The 17,565-nt window shown below is 42.3% G+C and overlaps 1 protein-coding gene across 3 annotated transcripts in view; it reads right to left on the bottom strand.

The window, feature by feature from the left end:
* Positions 1–17,565, bottom strand: part of MED12L (mediator complex subunit 12L) — a 468,926-nt gene that overhangs the window by 163,785 nt on the left and 287,576 nt on the right. For 2 of the 3 annotated variants that reach the window (XM_075201969.1, XM_075201971.1), the window contains exon 16: positions 6,720–6,867. In XM_075201969.1, the coding sequence (XP_075058070.1) occupies positions 6,720–6,867 (148 nt within the window). The remainder of the gene's footprint in view (positions 1–6,719; positions 6,868–17,565) is intronic. The other variant, XM_075201970.1, reaches the window with a different exon arrangement.

Raw genomic sequence — 17,565 nt, 5'->3', positions numbered from 1 at the left:
TATTTCACAACACTAGTTTTGAAACTGTCTGCTAAAATGATTTCCCTTTCACTACATAGAATCTCAATACTATATGATTGCCATAATGCTTCTTCAATTCATCAACTGTTCTCTCCTTTCCTTTTTCTATGCACGTAAAGACCTGTTCTGTTCTTTTCCAAAATTTGCCCCTGTGTTTTGAATATACCACTGCAAATGATCTACTCAAAATCCATGTGTTTGGAGAAGTCTACTCTAACCATTGATTGTCTGCGAGTTTTCTTGGTTATTATAATTTTTTGGATAATTATATTAAGCACAGCACATTATTTTGAGGTGGAATAAATGCCTGTTGTCAAACGCTTGCAATCTAACTGTGCAGGGTAAAAATCCATGAGATCATGCTGTAATCTCCTTGCAGGACATTTACTTAGGTTGTAAGTCTGGTACTTGTTAATCCCAACTGGTGGTTTACCTCTATGCTATACACACATAATCTGATTTATACTTCCAATGTAAAACATAGTCTACATATATATACATACTGTTAGGCTGCTGGCCCTGATCACCAACCCACAGAACTAGATGACGGAGATCTTCGCCTATAGCAGCCGCCTTTCCCTTAGAGCTTGGCGCGCTCACCGGTACTCGGATGCCCCCAGGACTTAACTCCAAGTGTAGTGTGGGTTGGTAATACAGGACCACAGCGGCGGGCCAGGAGATTGGTAGAAGGCAGTGGGTAGCCAAACGATAGCCAAGGTCAAGGGTCACAGGTAAGCAGGGTAATCGATAAACATGCCAGAGGTCGGGGTCACAGGCACGGTAGCAAGGTCCAAGGTACAGGCAAGAAGGGTCTGGGTCACAAGCAAAACAGGCAGAGTCCAATAATCCAAGCTGGGGTCATGCACAGGGAATCAAACAGAGTATCCACAGGATAGGACAAGTGAACAGGAGCAGGTCAGCAGGACTGGAACAGATACGCTATAACCGGCACAGAGGATAAGCCCTCCCTGCCTTAAATACTTAGAGAGACCAATCAGGGCTTGCCCCTGGAATACACACATACGCAGCCTAATGATCCCAAACTCAGCCCACAGGCTGAAACTAATTAATAATAATCTACTGTGCCCGTGCGCACGCCCGGCTTCCTACATTGCCGGGACGCGGCGCTGAAGAAGCGTCCGATCATTGCCTTAGCACTAATTATTCTAAACTATAAAATCTATCTTGTATTGCTGCCATTCTTCTGAGTTTTTATTTATCCAAAAACTAGAACTGTGGTTCTCCCAGAAAAATCAGTGTTGTCACATTCTTGCACATTGAATTGAATGCTCTTGGCAAACACTGGGTTTAAGGTTGTTATGCACAGTTGTGAGAAGCAATATCACTAAAGTGAATGATGAAAAATATACGTATAAGATAAACGTCCATTCACATCACCTGCAATATTTGTTCATCCCTTGTAATAAATAAAGTAGATGGAAATAGCAAAGGTAATGCATGTGTAATGAAATGGTTGTTTGTATATAGTGATAGGCAGGGCTGTAACTAGGGCTATGCGAGAGGGGCGACCGCCCAGGGTGCAACGCTGAAGGTGGGGAGCAGTTAATGAATATTTTAGGTTCATCTGGTTAAAATTGAGGGCTAGGAGAGAGGCAGTTTCCTTTGCTAAAATTTTACGTTATGGCTCAGGGGATAGGAATTGCTGATCAATGCAGAGAGTGAAGCTGTGAAATAGCAAAGTTATTGTAGATTTGGGGAAGGAACCAAATATGGACGCCTAAGGCTTAGAGCAGAGTGCTATGCAAAGTCATGGCATTGTTAAATACCATGGTAGCCCCTGTATTTGCACACAAATATAACATTCTATGGGGGGGAAGCAATATTACCATGGTACAGGAAAACATTATATATTTATTATTCCATGAATAAAATGGATCATAGCAGGAAATAGATATGCATGTGTGGTACAGTAACAAAGAATATCCTTAGTCTGCTGTGGAAAGCACGGTGCGTGATATGGTATAAGAGTAAATACTGAGCACACAGAGGGCTTGAGTTATTAAGGGAGAGCAAGGCAAAAAATGGGTAAATCTGATTCTGGACAAACCATGTTACAATGCAAGGGGTGCAAAGTAGCTTATTATTTTGTGCATAAGTTAAAAACTGGCTGTTTTTTCATCTAGCACAAAAATACTTGAGAGCTTTATTTTTACACTGAAATTTATAATTGATCTAGGACATGCCCTACCCCAACTATAACTCTGTCCCCACATTTTAAATTTACCTCCCCCTCCAATGCAACATGGTTTAACCAAGGTGCAAAGTTACTCCTTTTTTTTGCTTTGCTCTCCTTATTGACTCAGGCCCTGAGAATGGAAAAAGAGCCAATCATACAGTTCAATGACCAGAATACCGTTTCCATGTCTTTATATACAGCACAACAGTAATATTTCCATCATGATATAATATGAGAAGGAGTAAGCTCGAGAAGATGTGACATGTCACACTGTAAGTCCAACAGGACGTATTATACCCAGCAAGTTGCCCTGTAATGTACGGAGTATGGTAGACTGGATGTACCCAGCACAATGCCTTCGATGTGCTGAGCAGGGTGCATGTAGGTGCACACAGGGCCGGACTGGCCATCGGGCACTTCTGGCAAATGCCAGAAGGGCCGATGGCTAGTTGGGCCGGTCCAACGGGGCAGGATGTCCGTCCGAGCAGCGCAGCTCACTGCGCGCTGCTCAGCAGACAGTGTCAATGCGATGTGCGGCGCGCCAGTAATCACATGGGAGGCGCATCATGTGACAGCAGCTGTCACATGATGCGCGTCCCATGTGATTACTGGCGCGTCGCGCATCGCATTGACACTGTCCGCCGAGCAGCGAGGTGACAAGGTAAGTGTGTCTCTGACTGGGGGAGGGGGCTGGCTGTCACTTTCACTATGTCTCTGACTGGGGGAGGGGGCTGGCTGTCACTGACACTATGTCTCTGACTTGGGGGGGAGCTGGCTGTCACTGTCACTATGTCTCTGACTTGGGGGGGGGCTGGCTGTCACTATGTCTCTGACTTGGGGGGGCTGACTGTCACTATGTCTATGACTTGGGGGGCTGGCTGTCACTGTCACTATGTCTCTGACTTGGGGGGGGCTGGCTGTCGCTGTCACTAAGTCTCTGACTTGGGGGGGAGCTGGCTGTCGCTGTCACTATGTCTCTGACTTAGGGGGGCTGGCTGTTGCTGTCACTGTCTCTGACTTGGGGGGGGGCTGGCTGTCACTATGTCTCTGACTTGGGGGGGGCTGGCTGTCACTGTCACTATGTCTCTGACTTGGGGGGGGCTGGCTGTCGCTGTCACTATGTCTCTGACTTGGGGAGGCTGACTGTCACTATGTCTCTGACTTGGGGGGGCTGGCTGTCACTATGTCTCTGACTTGGGGGGGGCTGGCTGTCGCTGTCACTATGTCTCTAACTTAGGGGGGGCTGGCTGTCGCTGTCACTATGTCTCTGACTTGGGGGGGGCTGGCTGTCACTATGTCTCTGACTTGGGGGGGGCTGACTGTCACTATGTCTATGACTTGGGGGGCTGGCTGTCACTGTCACTATGTCTCTGACTTGGGGGTGGCTGGCTGTCGCTGTCACTAAGTCTCTGACTTGGGGGGGAGCTGGCTGTCGCTGTCACTATGTCTCTGACTTAGGGGGGCTGGCTGTTGCTGTCACTGTCTCTGACTTGGGGAGGGCTGGCTGTCGCTGTCACTATATCTCTGACTTGGGGGGGCTGGCTGTCGCTGTCACTATGTCTCTGACTTGGGGGGGCTGGCTGTCGCTGTCACTATGTCTCTAACTTAGGGGGGGCTGGCTGTTGCTGTCACTGTCTCTGAATTGGGGGGGGCTGGCTGTCACTGCCACTATGTCTCTGACTTGGGGGGAGGGCTGGCTGTCACTATGTCTCTGACTTGGGGGAACTGGCTGTCACTGTCCCTATGTCTCTGACTTGGGGGGGGCTGGCTGTCGCTGTCACTATGTCTCTAACTTAGGGGGGGGCTGGCTGTTGCTGTCACTGTCTCTGACTTGGGGGGGGCTGGCTGTCACTGTCACTATGTCTCTAACTTAGGGGGGGCTGGCTGTTGCTGTCGCTGTCTCTGACTTGGGGGGGGCTGGCTGTCACTTTATCTCTGACTTGGGGGGGCTGGCTGTCACTATGTCTCTGACTTGGGGGGGCTGGCTGTCACTGTCACTATGTCTCTGACTTGGGGGGTGCTGGCTGTCGCTGTCACTATGTCTCTGACTTGGGGGGGCTGGCTGTCACTGTCACTATGTCTCTGACTTAGGGGGGTGTGTCTGGCTGTCGCTGTCACTATGTCTCTGACTTGGGGGGTGCTGGCTGTCGCTGTCACTATGTCTCTAACTTAGGGGGGGCTGGCTGTTGCTGTAGCTGGCTCTGACTTGGGGGGGGCTGGCTGTCACTATGTCTCTGACTTGGGGGGGGGGGGCTGGCTGTCACTATGTCTCTGACTTGGGGGGGCTGGCTGTCACTGTCACTATGTCTCTGACTTGGGGGGTGCTGGCTGTCGCTGTCACTATGTCTCTGACTTGGGGGGGGCTGGCTGTCACTGTCACTATGTCTCTGACTTAGGGGGGTGTGTCTGGCTGTCGCTGTCACTATGTCTCTGACTTGGGGGGGGGCTGGCTGTCGCTGTCACTGAGTCTCTGACTGGTGGGGCTCGCGGTTGCTGCATCTCTCACTGGTGGGGGGCTGGCTGTGTCTCTCCCTGGGGGGGTGGTGTCTGGCTGGCAATTGTGTGTGTATCAGTACATTGTGTGAAGTCTGGACCTATATATATATATATATATATATATATATATATATTTATTAGTGTGTGTGTGGGGCCATGTATATATTAGTGTGTGTGGGGCCATGTATATATTAGTGTGTTTGTGCGTGCAGTATTTTAATATAATATGTGAGGGAAGGGAGGATCTTAATATAGTGTGGGAGGTAGGCTATTTAATGGTGGAGTGTAGGTGGGGGCTAACTATTTAAGTTGAGGTGAAGGAATCTTTAATTTCATGCTTGGGTGGTTTAGGGCTATCAATTGAATATGGTGCTGATTTTGGGGTGGAGGGCTATTTATTAAATGTGAATATGAATTATTTATTGCTGGCGATGGTTGTGGAAAATGGCTATATTTATTAAACTTTAATGCTATTTAATTTATTACTTAGACTGTCTGCAGGGAGGGAAATATGTTTTGAGTAAATGGGTATATTGTTAATTTAATGTTGGGGCTGGTTGAAGGGAAATAGGTATACTTATTAAATGTGAATATTATTATTGTGGGGACTGGAGGGAGGCCTAATTATAAAACGTGAGTTGGAGTTTTCTAAATCTCATGTACCCCATTTTTTTCAGAATTGGGGATCTCATATTCCAGGATAAAGACAAGAAAGAACTGAGCTAAAGAAACCAGCTGCTACAAGCAGTGAAAGTGACCAAGACAGGTAGGAGAGAGCAGGACAGTCTGCCAACTGTCCTGAATCTGGTGGGGCAGTCCTGAATTTGGGTGACTGTCTCACTTAGTCAGGATTTGGTTTAACTGCAAGGACAGTTGGGAGGTATGTCCCGCTTCACAACTTACTGCTTGTGAAGGCAGAGCTGTGTGCTTCTAACAGTAGTGCACACAGTATTGCCTGTGTATTTGTCTAAATTGATAACCATGTTACATAATAGGGGCCCAGCTGTCTTAAATACCCTGGGCCCCCTGAGCCTTAATGCAGCATGTTAGGGGAAGGAAACTGATAGCTGCTCTCAGTTCCCGGACAGGACACAGCCTGCAGAGGAAGCCTAGGAGCTCCAAGTATCACAAGATTTGGTAATCTTGTGAGACAAAGAGCTTCCCTGCTCACTCTACAGGAAGTTCCCACCCTGATGGATGTCAGCAGCACCAGAAGCATCCCCAGTGGGCTGGGGATGGCGTGATGTGACTGGGAGGGCGTGATAAATGTAATGTTTTATTATAATATATGTATCAATGCCACATGTTGGCCACACCCAAAACACAATGTGGGCACGCCCTTTTCGGCACGGTTCATTTTGTGCTGGGACTGAGATGGGCCTGTGTACTTTAAATGCCAGGGCTGATTTTTAGTCCCAGTCCGGCCCTGGGTGCACAGCAGACACTTACATTGGCTGTGAGTGTGTTGCATCCTATTTGTGCTCTGTCTCTCCTTCACGTCTCTGTGGGACAATATGTTGCTGGGGCAACACCACTGTGCAGAAGCCTCCACTCCCTCACCCTCATGGATTTCACCTAATTTCCCCATACACCTTCCTTTATCAATAACAGAGGTTTCAAAAAAAATAAAAATAAAAACAGACATCTGTGTTCTCATATATGGACACAATGCCGACCCCTGAATATATATGTACTGTAATAAATGTTTATATGTTCAATAAAATGCATGTTACTGCAGGTAGTACCTCCAAACCTTTCCCTCATCTAGAGGGACATTCTCTATTTTATACTTTAATGCCCTGGTGCCTCTTTCCTTCTAAAATGTTCTCCTTTTGGGTCAATTTTATAGCTTTATATGTAAAAATTCCAAACAATAATACAAAGAATACATAATCTTATTGTGTAGTACAATTAAATCATATAAAGTAGGGAAAATAATCTAAGAAATAGAAATCACACATCTAAAAAAAAATATTATGATATTAAATATAATAAAATAATTTACCAGCAGATTCACCTGTGCCATTTGTATTCAAAATCTTCAAAAGATCTTTGGTTAATTTCCGCAACTGATGCCTGGCCTCAGCACGCTCTCTGCCCACTCCATATAGGAGAATCATTCTCTGGTTACATTCGTGACTCGACGACGCTTCCTACAAGTTAAAATACATTAACATTAAAGTAGTTCTGGACTCAAAGAAAGAAATCACATGTTGTAAAGATAAATGTAAATTAGTGTATATTCATACAGGTAAAACTCAGTGTTGTACATGCAAGCTGTGCTGCCTGTGTATAGACAGGAGAGCTGGCACTTTGCTGCTATGACAGGAGCAGAGACAACGGTGTAATAATAAATGGTATTCTCGTAATGGATTTTTTATTTTTTTAGATGTGAACTTTAATCCTAGAGTGTATTTTCTATTTGTGCAAGTTCACCTATAGTTCTACCAAAACACATAGATTTACAGAGCAAGATGTGGCATTTACAACAAACAGCTTTGTGCAAAATTCTTAAATATTACAACAGCTCAGAGCTGGCATTCCTTGGAGCTCATCCTGTATGTTTAATGAGTCGCATTTGTGCTATTATGTTGCACATTGGGTAGAAAAGCAGATTTAATGTAACCAAAAGCTTCACACACATACAAGTTTCGCATGTAATAAACACAGTCCTGATGTCCCCTCACTCACAATGATTAATCAAAGCCAAAATGAAGTTAAGACCAAACAACGTTATAGGAGAAAAAGTGAAAAGTGAAAAACCCCCCGTTTCATAACAATAGTCGGAGATTGCACTTGTGAGATGTGCACGTTTGTACAGATTGCTCCTTTAGATGTTCTTTTCCACCTCTGCCTGCCTAGGCGCACTTTGCAGAGGCATCTCTCAAGAGCAAAGAGTATGCAATTTATGCACTGCTCTTCCAGTGCGCTCCATAAAGGAGGCCCAGTCATGGAAACATCTTACTCAGAACAACTTTTTAATTGTTCTTTTTTTTTTTGTATTGAACCAGAACTGTTTTGACCTTCAATGAAAGGTAAACCAATACAGGTATCACTACAGCTGTTTTTAGTTTGACAAAATTGAGATTATTTCCAGACAATTTCCAATGTCTGTATTTGTATACATTCACCTGTCATACCTACAAACAACATTTCCTGCTTTAAACACTTGGCTACAATTGAAGTTACTGTAGATGAATATAAGATGACACATACAGGTGTATTTTCATAACTTTTTCCTGTCAGTGTCCACTGTGGAAAGCTTTCAAAGTGAATGATGCCATACATGTGGGAGGATCCTGCCCTACTGCCATACATGGTTCATGCTTCAGATCATGTCTGGAGGCTAACTGGTAATTGGTTGCCCTCTTTCAATGATGATGACAGAGGGTACACAACACAAGGTTAATGCAATAGATATAACAGTGGTGTAACTGGAGAGCTTAGGCACCGGTGCACAATAATGGGACACATGGCAAAAGTAATTAAATATTCTAAATGTAAATTGGGACTAATTGTAGCTGACAAGCTAGCGAAAGCACAGTGGCAAGTGTTGTTTTTTTTTTCCTAAGGAGGTAGCCAGCATTAGGCTTCTCAAACTGAGCATGATCACACTAAACCAAGGAAACCCACAGTATTGGCCCCACCCTGTCATAATGTGAACAAGCTCAAGCCCCCTTCTTAGGAATAAATGTATCCAGCTGCAAGTTTTCAGCAGGTTTGAAAAGTGGAGATGTTGCCTATAGCAATCAATCAGATTCTAGCTTTCATTTTGTAGAATGCACTAAATAAATGATAACTAGATTCTGATTGGTTACCATAGGCAACAGCTCCACTTTTCAAACCCGCTGGAAACTCGTGACTTAAAACATTTGACCCCTAGTCAACCAAGTAATAGTAATTGATTAAAATAGGAACCACTGGAGTGGCAAATATATGTTCCAGTGGCCCCAGCTATTGTGGCACTATATATCCCAGCAAGCCCTGGCAGCCACTGGCTTATATTGCATGCTGGAGCTTGTAGAAACAGCACGCTTATGGCTACTAGTGGCTGCTGTGGAACGTGTAGTTTCACAAAATCTAAATAAGGACTCCATGAAATCCCTTTAACTACTTTATTAATTGGTACCACACCCCTTTGGGACAAGCCACACCCACGAGTATTTCAGCCACATCATTATTTTCTGCAACAAGATTATTATGTTCCCTTATTTAATGAATTTTATAAGAAACAATATTTCAAAGGCAGCTAAACCTCAATACAAACTGAAACAGTGCAAAAAAAAATCACATTGTGACACTGACAAATGAGCTTTTGACACTGTGGTACATTTATGAAAAAAGGTCTTGTCGTGTATGGCAGTCGTCAGATGTTTGTTTGTATCGTGTAAATTAAGTTACTTAGAATCAAATTGGTTGCTATGGGTTACAGCACCTTTGTTTTGCATAATTACTTGTTCACCAGTTTTTATAAATGTTTCCAATTTATTTCAACCATGCTAGCTCCAGCGCAAGATCATAGGATCATAGCCTATGTGCTTTATTCTTTTTTTTTCAAACAAAATATATCATTTTCAATGTTACATCTTCTAAATGTTATACCTATTCTGATTTAGGGTTTTGATTTCCTTTCTAATAGATTTATTTGTGGAAATTAAATGGGCATTTTTATCTTCTAAAACAAGTGGCTGTACATTGATTGTATACACAGGACATTATTTGTACAGTATGACATGACAAATATCCTGACCTACAGTATCAATAACACATAGAAACATTGAGGCCTCTTTAATTCACCTATGATGAACTTAGCTGAGAAATCTCTATTGTTGCCATTCAATAAAAGCAAACATTTGTTCTTTCAAGAATGATAATTAGCTAATAGAATCACCAACAGTTTCATGATTACCAAATTTGGCAATGTTTTTATAAAGAGGGATTATTGCATAAATGGATATTTGCTTAGGCTAATTACTGTTTCAAAGTAAATACACACAGCTTAAGTAAACAAAAGCACATAGCATCTGCTATTCACTCCCATGTAGCCTAGGGTATAGTAGCACAATATAGTGCTTATTTGAAGAATGCTTTGCCATTTCATCTGATGAAGTTCTATGGCTCTTACCACCACATTGGATATAATTGTACATGAATTGTAATATCCTTTGGTCTGCCAAGTGAAGTGCAAATAATGCATCTGGATTAATCTTTTATTTGGACTGATTGATTCATTTTTCTAAATCAGTATTTCAGAAATTAATTACTAACATACTTATATCATGACATTTTTCATACAGTATACATTAAACTATTATTGCACTGTGTCATACATTTCTATGGATTTGGAGCAGTGAGGTATTATTTGTGAGAACATATCGGTGTATAAAAATGAAAAAGGTGCAATATTATATATCACACTATTCAAAAGCCCTTCGAAATAATGGAAAAAAAATAAGAGTAAGATTGAGACATGAAAGTACTTAATTCTTACATCAGGTCAGGACTGCACTCTGCATTTGATGTAATCCTCATTCTCTGATTTGCAGCTTCATCTGGGTCTAATGCGCAAACTATTGTTGGTCCTCACTTGCTGGATGCAAAGTTCCTGCTGGATGGTAAACTTGACCATTAATTTGGAAACAATAGGAATCATAGCTAGGTGGCGGCGCCAGGGGCAGGCTGGCCTGGGGGGCATCTGCCCCCCCCCCGGGCTGGTCCCATAGTGGGCTACCTTGTGCTGGGTCATTGGGCCACCTGCATTTTTTTCCTTTAAAATAGGCTGCTGAGTGGAGTCTTGCCACCCGGGCTGAAATTTGCCAGCCCTCCCCTGGGCGGCGCAATATTAGCACCCATAGACGCAAATACTAAAGCACTATTAATCGATCTTATGTTGTCAAATACATATTTTGGATGTTTATGCTGTCCTTTCATTAAGTGCTCAATAACAGGGGCTGATCTTTTTGCACCCAATTTGGCTTTACCCTTGTGGAAGCATTAATTAAATAGTTTGTCAGATGGCTGCTCAGCCGCAAAGTGCTTAGTGCAGCAAAATTCACAAATACTGTCCATAGGACCACAGTTATAAGCATAAATACTTCTTTAATCAAAGTTACCGACATGAAGAATGGTGTGGTTCCTTGTTTGCTGGAGTGTTGACCAGGTGTTGACCAGAGCGGTAACTTAGAATTCTAGCGCTTGGGGCGAGAAAGACAAATGCCGCCCTCCTAGCCCTCAATTTCAACCAAATTAACCTAAAATATTCCTAAATTGCGCCCCCCTTCAGCGTTGCGCCCTGGGCGGTCGCCCGTCGCACAGCCCTAGTTACGGCCCTGGTGTTGACGTAATATTACCTCTCTCCTGTTCACTCCTCGATTGTTTTTCTCTGTGATGGGCAATTTGCTGAGGAGTCATATTTGCATGGCCATGACGACCACATTTGCATTATCTTTGGTCATCAGCCATCATAGTTTGTCGCCGGGCTTTACGCCAATTTGCCCTTCGTCTTTTTGCTGCTTCTTCCTGTGCAGTTACTCTCAGAGCAGACATTTGCCTTTTAAGTGGCATCGCAGTTAAACTTTGGTGCTTAAATTAATTAGTATATTCCTATGAATTTAACACTAAGTGGAAATAAAATGAATGGATAGCAAATCGAGTCAGTTTTGAATAGTAAAGGTCATTATGAATAGTAACTGCCAGCCATAAAATCTAAGTATACAATCAAAAAAAAGCCCTAGAAATGAGAAAAATCTAGTATACTAGAAATAGTCAAGTACACAAAAGAGTCATTTTACAACAATTATTAGGTGTTTTGAATGTGTATTTATCAAGGTGAGGAGCAGCGTTAGCCTTTTATATATATAGATTATAGTGTTAACTATCACTATAATGTGCTAATCAATATAGTATATTGTACTAGAGAGACAGGAATCAATTACAACGCAGGCTGTGTTCAGACATCAGAGTGGAGCACCGTGTACGCATTGGAAAACTGTGTTTAAGTCAACTGGAAAACATTTTTAGGTTATGGTAGACAATTGTTGTTTTCACAATGATGTTTATGTGAAGGCATATCTCATAAGGCTTTTTAGAAAAAAAGAAACAGTGTTGGTCTCTGCTGGAAACTCTTCGTGAAAAGAGTACTTAGCTGAATAGCTCCCTCCATGTTATCAGCATCATCATTTATTTATATAGCGCCACTAATTCCGTAGCGCTGTACAGAGAACTCATTCACATCAGTCCCTGCCCCATTGGAGCTTACAGTCTAAATTGCCTTATATAGACACACACTCACACAGAGAGGGGGACAGACAGACAGAGAGACTAGGGTTAATTTTTATAGCAGCCAATTAACCTACCAGTATGTTTTTGGAACGTGGGATGAAACCGAAGCACCCGGAGGAAACCCACGCAAACATGGGGAGAACATACAAACTCCACACAGATAAGGCCATGGTCAAGAATCAAACTCATGACCCCAGTGTTGTGAGGCAGAAGTGCTAACCACTAGGCCACTGTGCTGCCCATTATACAGATTATACAGATATATTGTTGACTTTGACCAAACTGGCCAGCATTTAGGTGACAATTGCTGGTTTGTCAGAAAAAAATGTGATCCATATCAACTGGACGTTTATAAATGTTAGAGGCCATTGACATAATCTGCATGCGTGGTCAGCAGCTGATTACACTGCGTGGGCCCCTTTGTGTTCCAGGCACTTGAGCTGCCCACTGAATGTCTTAATTAATGCAACTGGGGCCATGACATGTATGAGAAACACACAAACATCCCCAGAACACTGCTACCAACCAATATATAAGACCTAATAAACTACTTTCTAGTTCTAAATAAAATACAGAATTCTTAGTTCACATTTACAAATATAAACTACCAGCCAATGCGGAATTTCTGCCTCCTGTTAGTCCTAAATTTAAACCCTGACGGTTTCTATATTGGGTCATATATTTTACCTATATTGGGAAGTTGTATAATACAGCTCCTCCTCTTTCCCTATATCTTTTCATATCTCTATCAATAGGCACGGCAGGTGGTGTTTTATTTTTTTTACTAGTTAAAAGATCATGTTGAACCCTTTTTTGGTAACTGTTAATTCCTGTGAATCATTTATCCCAGGAATGTGGAATGAACTAAAGGCTCAAAAAAAAGAAGAAAAGAACTCAACGCAATTCCTATTTCACAAATATTTCTCTATATACCACATTTTGTTGTGTAAATCTTCTCAGAGTCTTTTACCAATTTCAAGCTTTACAAAAGGTTAATAGTGCTGGAAACTAAATGCCAATACACATAAATGAGCTCATGAAATGGTTAAAAATATAATTTTATTTATTAAAACAAACAACAAACAAATCTGCTAAAAATAGGCAAATAACAATAACATTGTATCATATATTCATAAAATGTTACACATATAATCATCTGCATTAAGGTATCTAGAACCAGTTTCAAATGATCTTCCACATCTTGATATTATAACTCTATGAAAACACTGTCCATGTGTCCATGCCTTTGTATTGAATAATCCAATGATGTAAATAAATCTATATCATTCTTTCCAGCATTGAGTACAAAAACACATGTGTTTAATTGTAAAATCCACAATTCTCAATCCAATCTAAATTCAATAATTTCCTATTTCACCGATGGGCTGTCCGTGATTTAGCCTGTTGTGCTTTACTACCACCCGTCCTTTGATGTCAAAACAAGGGCACAGTCTTTTACCAATTTCTCCTGTTCCATGTCACTTAAGAATACACCGATCCTCTTCCTTTACTTATTACTCTGTTCATTTGTTTAACACCCTCTCTCTCATTTAATGAGTGAGTTGGCCAGGCCCTAAGGCAGCCTTGGACCATAATACTCTCATACCATGCTGAAAAAAAGCAATAGACAACCTGATGCACTTCCGGGCCGCATGGTCTGGCCCTCTCACCTTCAAAAAGGGCCGCACATTACCCTGAATCTCAATAATAAGTTAAAACAATACATTTAACCAAATATAGAGATACCTATCTGTAATAGCACATCAAACAAATCTGACAATAAAGCAGAAGGGAGTTGGAGGCTCAGGTGATGGCTCAGAGAGCTGGCTGGTGCCCATCACAGCTGTACAATGTGTATGAGCTTCTTCTGGTCTTATGCAGTTCTGGTTTGCATCTAATATGAAGCTTGACATCAGGCTTAGGACTGCCAGTGATATTAACCCCTCATGGTTTAGACAGACAGGTTCAGGGGGGACAACATTAAGCAATTATACAAGCTTATAATCAATGTCATTATTTGCTGCCAGTCACATCATTACCTGACATCTGCATCTGCCTCCTCACCTCACACCCAGAAGATACTGTAAACCATTGTGAGTTCCAGCTGACTTCTCACACCTTCAATGCCACATGCTATCAAATGAAGAACAGCCCAGATGACGCCCCTACTTATAAAGGTGAGGAGCAGCGTTAGCCTTTTACATACATAGATGTAGTACAGGGGCTTGCCTTTCCTTTGGTCCCAGCAAGTCTCCATACTGTGGTGTAAGCAGCAGACTGTGTTGGCTAGCCAGGGATACACCAGTCAGCTACCTCTAGGAGCAGATCTGGTATAGTAGTTTTGAATTTGTGTCATTTTTTCAGACTGTGGCGGTTTGCACACCTTGTCATAGGCTAGTGGACACCAAGATGAAGACTAGGCTACAATTAGACTCAAACTGCTCTAAAGTGTTCCATGCCTTGGGGAACGTCATCCTGTGTACAACAATCAGAACTGGCAGTGGAATGTAGCCTGAGTCAGACCCCAAACAGCCAAAGGGAATCCGCACTTGGCATATTAGGGGTGTTTGATTATGTGTACATATTCACTGTACTTTGTAATGTCAGATCTCTTAATTACTCTTGCGGAGCTTGTACAGATGAATACATAAAATTTGTGGAGCCTGTGATAAACCTTTATTGATTGATTCAGGAGGAGTCTTTAGCACAACATACATTTCCCAGCCCAAGGAAACAACTCAACCCCCCCTAAGCAGTACAATGAACTTATAGTCTGGATGAGGGAATCTTTTACAATGCCTATAGAAAATCATCATACTATATGATGACTGTATGACTAAAGAAGCTCTATGTACCATACAAGGGTTAAAGAGCAAAAGGTCTCAAACAAGCATTGATTTAGAGAATGAAACAGTGAGAATATAGTTCTCCAGAGAATTTGGAGGATTCCTCTAGAAATAACTCCAGAGAGATTAAAGAGTCGCCTAGGATGTTTAATTTAGACAATGTGGGGATTCTGCTTAAGCATACAGTATATACAAATCTATAGGTGTGGGCAAGGAACCAACTCCCACAGAGACTCATAAATCCATTTTTAAAGATCACAATATAATGGGTAGCGTGTTCCCTGTACATTAGATGGTGTAGTAACTGATTTATAAAGAATTGGCACAGATGGAGAAGCATTAATTCAGGAGGCTCAGAAGTGGAGCTTGGTGCCAAAGTTGGATGCACTCATGGCTAGTATGTCATCCACAATTGCTATCCCTATTGATGATAGTGAGCTGTTTTAAGAAGCTTCATATTTCATCTGGAACCACTTTGAAATCTGGCGTAGTTATTGCCTCAGAGGAAAAGGCACTTAGATTATGGGGAGAGACACTTTATTTAGATGTTCAAGAAAAAAGACAATATATGTTGACAAGCATTGGGTTTTGTGCGAGATATCTTTGGACACCATTGCTTTACAGTAAGGACAATGACCTCAGCAGCAGCGACTAGGAGAGCTCTCTGGTTGCACCCATGGGCAGTGGACGTTCAGTCAAAATATATTCTGGCCTATTTCCCATTTAAAGGATCACTCTTCTTTGAAGGCAAATTGCACACTATCATACAAAAGTCCTCTTGGTGTAAATCTAAACACTTGCAACAGCATATGAGAGCTATGTGCTCTTCTATGGCTCGCGAGCACTTCAAAGTTTTGAGAAATTATGAGCCAAGAAAGCAATACGTCAGGCAAATTATGCATAGTACATCCAAACAGTCCTTTTGGGCATTTAGGAAGGGAGGTCAATTCAGAAGACTGCACTATGGCTATTGTTGGCATCAGACCCCATTAATACCAGAAGGGGGATGGAATCACACAGTATTCAGAAATATGGATCCACTCTATCACAGATCAGTGGGTGTTGGACATTGCAAGAAATGGGTACAAGATAGAGTTTCATCAGTATCCAAGAGGGAACTTCTTCTATTATGGTTGACATGGGCTTTCGCATGGTTCTACACTTGAAGAGGTTCAACAAGTTTGTACATATCAGACATTTCCAAGGGAGTCTGTAAATTTGATCCTCATAGTCAACAGTAAATGGGATTTTCTTAATTCCACAGACCTTCAGGATGCCAATTTTCATTTTGAAGTTGCAGCTCATCACAGGAAACCACTCAGGTTCTGGAATTTGGTTTGCCTGTCTCCCCTTCGGGGCTGGTGTCAACCCCAAGAACATTAACCATTAACTAGTTGCTCTAATGGCAAAATTAAGGAAAGAAGGAGTCAAGATATGGCCCTATCTAGACAACATTCTTGTGGTAAGGAGTTCAGAGCATATTGCTAACTAAAGGACAACTCAGCTGTTAGCCTTTCAACAAGAATATGGTTTTTAACCTGTCTCTACCTAATTTGAAAAGGAACCTACCCATTGTAATGTCTGTCACTGAGTAGTTCGAAGGAAAGGAATTAGCGTGTTTTTTGTCTAGTGCTAGGACATATACAATATACGAACAAAAATATTTGGACGCTTTTCCATTACACCAACAGGGACTGTAATGACATTGTATTCAAATACATATACTTTAATATGCAGTTTTGCAGTGATAACAGCATCCAATCTTCTTGGAAGGCTTTCCACAAGATGTTGGAGTGTTTCTGTGGGAATTTGTGCCCAATTATTCTGTAGAGCATTTATGAGGTCAGACAATGATGTTGGATGAGAAGGCCAGGCTCGTAATCTCCAGTTCATCCCAAAGGTGTTCGAAGGAGTTGAGGTCAGGACTCTGTGCGGGCCAGTCAAGTTCTTTCACACAAACTCATCAAACTATGTCTTTGTAGTCCTTGCTTTGTGCACTGGGGCACAGTCATGTTGGAATAGAAAAGGGCCTTCCTCAAACTGTTGCCACAAAGTTGGAAGCATAGCATTGTCCAAAATGACTTTGTATGCTGAACATTAAGATTGCCCTTCCCTGGAGATAAGGGGCCTAGCCCAAACCCTGGAAAACAGCCCCAAACTATTATCCCTCCTCCACCACACTTCACAGTTGGCATAATGCAGTCGGGCAGATAATGTTCTTCCGGCATCCGCCAAACTCAGACTCACCCATCTGACTGCCAAACAGAGAAGCATGATTCGTCACGCCATAAAACACGTTTCCACTGCTCCACAGTCCAGTGTCGGTGTTCTTTACATCACTCCATCCGACGCTTGGCATTGGTCTTAGTGATGTGAGGCTTGCATGCAGCTGCTCGGCCATGGAAACCCATTCTATTAAGCTCCTGCTGCATAGTTTTTGTGCTTACATTAATGCCAGTGGAAGTTCAGAACTCTTTAGCTATGGAATCAGCAAAGCATTGGCAACTTTTACGCACCATGTGTCTTAGCGGTCTTGTCCCTGCATTGTGATTTTACGTTGTCTTCCACTTCATGACTTAGTTGCTGTTGTTCCTAAATGCTTCCATTTTCTAATAAAATCACTTACAGTTGACAGTGGAATATTCAGCAGGGATGAAATTTCACGAACCGTCTTATTGGAAAGGTGGTATCCTATCACAATACCAAGCTTAAAGTCATTGAGCT

This window comes from Mixophyes fleayi, chromosome 3, assembly GCF_038048845.1.
Source record: "Mixophyes fleayi isolate aMixFle1 chromosome 3, aMixFle1.hap1, whole genome shotgun sequence".
NCBI lineage: Eukaryota > Metazoa > Chordata > Amphibia > Anura > Limnodynastidae > Mixophyes > Mixophyes fleayi.
Note: the sequence above shows the minus strand (reverse complement) of the source record. Positions and strands in the feature narration are given on the sequence as shown.